Source organism: Cynoglossus semilaevis, chromosome 9 (assembly GCF_000523025.1).
Source record: "Cynoglossus semilaevis isolate Cse_v1.0 chromosome 9, Cse_v1.0, whole genome shotgun sequence".
In the NCBI taxonomy this organism is placed as follows: Eukaryota; Metazoa; Chordata; class Actinopteri; order Pleuronectiformes; family Cynoglossidae; genus Cynoglossus; species Cynoglossus semilaevis.
Window position 1 is genome coordinate 13,920,193 of NC_024315.1, and position 5,986 is coordinate 13,926,178.

The window sequence follows — 5,986 nt, forward strand, 5'->3', positions numbered from 1 at the left end:
TCTGTTGTCTGAGGGTCTCCTCCAGATGATCCACTGCTCTCACCACAGTCCCCTCATATGATGGTGGACAGACTCTGACCTCTGTCCAGTCCTTGGTGGGTGGAGCTTCTTTCAGGGAGGGGTAGTTTTGAAGAAGGTGGAGGTGGTCTTCAGAGAGAGAGAGCTTCTCCACCTCAGTGCTCTTCTTCTTCAGCTCAGAGATTTCCTCCTCCAGCTCTCTGATGACATCTTCAGCCTGTTTCTCTGCTGCCGTCTTTTTGTCCTCCACCTCCTTGATGAACTGGTTCAGACCTCTGTCCACAGACTCCTTCAGAGCAGTGAAGACCTGAACACCTGCTGCCATCTCTCTGTCTGCTTCATCCTGACTCACCTTCACTGCACCTCTGATCTCCTCAATCTTCACTCTTCTCTCCTGGATCATCTTCTGAACTTCAGCTCCTGTGGTCTTCAGCTCCACCTTCTTTTCTTCATATTCTTCCTTCAGAGGAACAAACTGATGATCCCTGTGATCTAAAGCAGGACAGACCAAGCAGACACATGTCTGGTCTGTCTTACAGAAGAGCTCCAGAAGTTTATCATGCTTGGTGCACATCCTGTCCTCCAGATTCTCCACAGGATCAATCAGCTGATGTCTTCTCAGACGTGGAGCTGTCAGGTGATGTTCCAGGTGAGTCTCACAGTAGGAGGCCACACAGACCAGGCAGGACTTCACAGCCTTCACTTTGGTTCCAGTGCAGACGTCACAGAGAACTTCTCCTGGTTTTTCGGAAACTGGTTTTTCTTGACATCTGAACTGAGCGGCCATCTCAGAGATCATAGTGTTGATCTTCATCTGAGGTCTGGTGTTGAAGACCTCATTACACAGTGGGCATTTGAACAGGACACTGTTGTCCCAGTGGGTGCTGATGCAGTTTTTGCAGAAGTTGTGTCCACATGGTGTAGAGACTGGATCAGTGAAGACCTCCAGACAGATGGAGCACAGGAACTGATCTTCTCCCAGGTTAGCAGCAGCAGCAGCAGCAGCAGCAGCAGCCATGTCTACACAGTAGGAGCAACAGTGACAGTGTTAAAAACACCAACAGGATTCAAACCAAATTCTCCACCAGTGTCTCTGAGACCAGAAGAACAAGGTTGGACAGAGAGGACAGTATCAACGAAAGACAACAAGTCTCACAGCAGTGTCCAGGATCTAGGTTTCCTGGTCTACAGAGACCTGAGCTTGTTGAGTCACACCAGAAGAGTGTAGTTTTAGGTTCAAATCTACAGAAACTCATCAGCTGTGAACTTCTTCACTCACCTTCTCAAACTCCACTGTTTTCCAACCAAAGACTTTAGAACTGCTTCAAATCTTTTCGACAAAACTCAGAGAGTCGATGTGAACACAGCCCTGTTGTTTGTTTCTGACACTTTCTCTTTCACTTTCTGCAGTTTTACTGTGTCTGTTTAGGTTTACTGTCTCCCTCTTCTGGACACACAGGGGGAATGCAGCCAAGTTAACTAATCTTACCGACTAAACACCGTCACCCACCTACATCTACCATTATCAATGGAATGTCGCCCTAGCATTACCATTAAAACAGTTTGTCACCAAAAAGGTTCAAAGTGTAACATTAGTTTTAAAAACATTCATGTTAGAGATGTGGAAAAGCATTGAGTCAGGTTGTTGTTGTTCTAATGATTTGTAACTACACAATTATGAATTCTCTAAAACGTGTAAAAAAGTCCTGAAAATATTTGTTACAGTAATGAAATGACTGCAATTATGTGTATATTCTGTGTTAATAAAGAAGAAAAAACGTGGATTGTCAAAATCATCCAAATAACATGACTTGGCCTAAAATGGCAAATATACCTCTATGAGAAATATTAGTTTACTAGAATAATCTATGATTACATTATTACTATATACTTAAATGTATAAATAATTCAGTTTGTCAAAACTGTTAAAAATAACATAATAAACTTTATATAAATACAAATTGCATAATTAAAGAAAATCTAGAAGAAAATGAAATGTCCCAGAAATGATTCAAAAAGCCAAAATCAGCCACAGTGTTATCCTCAATGTTTAATTTGTACCAAGAAAAGCCAAAAGTCATGAAATATTATTTCATCACAAATGATCAAAAACAGAAAAACTACTGTACAGTAAACTGTCCTTCATGAATGTCATGAAATACATTGTCAAAAAATCCAAAAGGAAAAGAAGAAAAAATATATATAATTACTATTATTATTATTTATATTTTATTATTATTATTATTATATTAAATTGCTGCGGTCGCATTTCCTCTCCTGTACACACGATGGCAGCAGAAGACCGACACCTCTACGCCAACACAATCACGTCACTGGAGCGCGCAGAGAGAAAGAAGCACTGCTCAGTGAACGCGCACGGACATTAAATCGGCAAGATTAGTAAAAAAGGGATTCGTTTTTCCTCCAGCGCTGGAAGATGACTGTGTTTTGTTGAGTGTAACAACATGGGGCGACTGTTCCACTCTCCTGGATACTAATGAACCAATCTGAGGAGGACGGTCTGGAAGAATGTTTTAACTGTCCCTGTGCCCGTATTTTGTTGTTATATTTCTTTTGGGGTTGAAAAAAGCTCAGAGGGTCGTCGCTCAGGGCCAGTGGGTCGGACTGCAGTTAAGACAACGGTCGGTTTTTTTCTTGACTGTTTCACACCGGGAACATACATTTAAAAACGCCTTTGTGTGGATTTGAGCAGGGCACGTGTTTAGTTTATATTTAAGCCGTTTATTTCGGTCTAACAATGACTGTTGGTGCGCGAGTGAGCGCTGTTCCTCTCGAACAGCTCAGAACAGTGACAGGCTAAGCTAGGTTTAGGAACCTAACTCTGTCCACGACTAAATCCACTTCATGTGGACTCAAAACTCGTGTTCCTCCCATCACCTGTGTCCGCAAGTCAACAGAGCAATTTCATTTGTGAACTTTGTCCGTGGATGCTCCTGGACCCAGTATGTCATTCTTTAATTTTCGTAAGATCTTCAAACTGGGTGCCGAGAAGAAGAAGAAACAGTACGAGCATGTGCGCAGAGATGAGAACCCAGAGGAAATCTGGGCAATCATTGGAGAACTGGGAGATGGAGCCTTTGGGAAGGTCTTCAAGGTGAGTGATCATCCTGCTGTTTGTTCTCACTGTTGTGTTTGGATGATGAGACAGACAGTCTGATGACGAGTGCGTGTCTGTGCCTGTGCAGCCTGCTCCGAGTTATTGTCCACCGTTTGTTATTGACAAACCCCCCCCAACCCCCCCAAAAAAACAAAAACAAAACAAAAAACCCCCAAAGAATAGGAAATCATTTTGGATGTAGTGATTCGTCTTCTAAATTTATATCCCCTCTATTTTTTTTTCCATTTTTAATGTACAGCAGCTGGTCAAAAATAAAATTTAAACATTGTTTAATGTAATACAACATTTTGTTTCAACACTTTTGTTATTTAAATGGTCTACGTTCACCTTCTGGTGTGAGTTTAAAGTAATGCACAACCTCTGGAAAAAGCTTGGAAACTTAAAAATATAATGATTTTAATTTAAATATTCTATTATTTTAAGATTTTTTTATGTTTTTTTACATTTGGTCAACATGTACTTATATTATGTAGTAATTGAAAAGCCAAAGTTCACCCAGTGACCAACAACTATCTGAAGATAAATTTGTATACATTTAAAAATAATTTTGTTTTATTTTAAAAAAATACAGTTTTCTCTAGGATTTTTGAAGATAAATTTGTATACATTTAAAAATCATTTTGTTTTATTTAAAAAAAATACAGATGTGATCATCATTTAATGACGAACTGGTCCATTGAGATTTGGAGTAACCAAATAGGAGGGGATCAAAAAAGTGTGAGTTTTAATGTTGAAGGTAAAGAGTTGTTGAGTTTGGAGAAAGGTGAGTTTGAGATGGTTTATGTTGAAGCAGAGATCATGTATTCCACAAACGTACTCTGCTTACAATGATTTGATTCCAGTCACACATACATCAATCCTAATCTTCTTGCAAAGTGATTATGTCACAGATGGTGAGTTTCCCATCAGCCCTCTCTTAGGCTCATGTGAATCAGACTTAGTGGTTTTAGAGACAGGAGACATACCCAAACAGATCAGCATTTGTGTTCCTGGCACCAAGTCCTTTCTTGTAAGATATTTCGTTTGTACACTTGTCTTGCTGTTGAGTTTGTAATAAATGTTTTTTTGTTTTGTTTTTTTCCTTAAAGTGGACTTGGCTTTTGTGTTTAGGAGTAAAGGTTTTAAGGTAATAGTCTATTCGTGTCTCCCTCTGTTCAGTCCCCCTCTGTGGGAGGACATAGACGGAGCAAAACTATGGTCTGTTTCAATTATTATAACATGACAAAAACAATTACCGAAATATTGACATCACTGGTTGATGTATTTACATATTTTTCAGAAATCACGGGCTATGATATTGCACAGATGCGCGCGATGCAGAACGCTGTGACAGACTCCAGTGTGTAGTTAATTCCAGTGCAAAAAAATTAGGTCCAAACTGATTCAATATAAAACAAATAGACTATTAGTTTTTCTGTTTATCTATAATTCATTTAAGCTGAGAAGGTGAGGATGACGACTAAAATATTTGAGCACCGTTCTCCTAAATACTCAGTTGTGTTTCTTCTCTGCTTCTTGTCTGTGTGTAACACACCAATCGAGTGCGTGTTATATAATATAAGGCGGTTTTGTTCGCAGTAAAGAATGTTTTCCGACAGCTGTGTTTTCAAACACTTTTCAAAGTGACCTCAGAAACATGGAGGTCACCAGGAAGTGGTTCCATCCCAAATCACTGGGGGAACTTCAGTGAACACATCCTGTCTGCAGGGTGGCCAAAACAAGGAGTAGAAGTTCCCTCTGCAGTGAGACATGTCCCATGTCTGTGCTGACTTACAGTGACTCAGAGCAGAGTGTGACTTAATGTCCTATCATAAAGATTGAAGCTGTTGTGGTAAATCCAAGGGAGGTAAAAGTGGCAAGTACTCTGCTGAATGTGCCCCCAGTTCGGTGGGGGCAAGACAGGGGTGTGTGAAGACACAACATGGTTGCTGATATTTTTCAATGTTATTTGTGAGTTCCAGTCCTTTTCTGTCTCCACCCATGCTAATGCTGTCAGTCTACTTTGTCCAGTCGTATTTATGGCATAGGTTTTAATTAGCTTTTGGCTGAGAATGTCAGCTCAACTGAAGCAGTGGAGAAAACTGAAAGTCATCCTATCAAATTGAACAATTTGAACAAAACACCAACATAACTGTAGACCTGCTAGAAGGCCTAGCTGTGACCAACTCAAAATCTGACTGGTTAAAGAAACCATTTCATTGTTATTCATTTTAGGTTCCCACAACACCAACACCAGTAATTCTGAAGGCATTAGGGCAGATTTCTTTCAACCTGGCAACACAAGGCAAAATATAGGAAATGTAATTTGATATAAAATAAAAATGTATACCCAAAGCAGTGCAACAAATATGTTCATGATAAATACATTGAAAATTAAGTCACTGATTCTGAGTCTGTTTAGGCCAGCAGAGAAGGCTTTGCTGATCTTGAGAGCTGATCTTTACTACAGTGACATGACCTAGTCATGGGATCATCTTCAGATGTATTATATAGTAATTTAAACCTTTAACTTCACCACAGACATTTAGCAAACGTCTCTCTGGTACTGTCTCCATTCTGCAGGCCCAGAACAAACAGACCGGCATCCTAGCTGCAGCCAAAGTGATTGACACCAAGACGGAGGAGGAGTTGGAGGACTACATGGTTGAGATCGACATCCTGGCCTCATGTGATCACCAGAATATTGTCAAACTGCTGGATGCTTTCTATTATGAGAGTAAACTCTGGGTGAGTAAAGAGAGCACTGGATGCTGCTGCTGTCTTCCCTCTGTAACCTTGCTGTGGTACCGACATCACTATTCATACAAGTACATGTAGCTGTGTTAAGGT

The 5,986-nt window shown here is 40.3% G+C and overlaps 2 protein-coding genes across 2 annotated transcripts in view; one reads left to right on the forward strand and one right to left on the reverse strand.

Moving 5' to 3' along the window:
- Position 1: 1 nt before the first annotated feature.
- LOC103384030 (E3 ubiquitin/ISG15 ligase TRIM25-like) lies at positions 2–1,830 on the reverse strand (the record flags this gene model as incomplete). Its single annotated transcript, XM_017034957.2, has 2 exons — positions 1,298–1,830; positions 2–1,038 (listed from the first exon to the last, which is right to left on the reverse strand). A coding segment is annotated over exon 2 (1,035 nt), but the record flags the coding sequence as incomplete, so codon positions are not given.
- A 491-nt stretch (positions 1,831–2,321) lies between these two features.
- slkb (STE20-like kinase b) overlaps positions 2,322–5,986 on the forward strand; it is a 14,639-nt gene continuing 10,974 nt past the window's right edge. The window contains 2 exon segments of the mRNA XM_008317361.3: positions 2,322–3,133; positions 5,720–5,884. Coding sequence (XP_008315583.1) covers positions 2,984–3,133; positions 5,720–5,884 — 315 coding nt within the window. The 5' untranslated portion in view covers positions 2,322–2,983.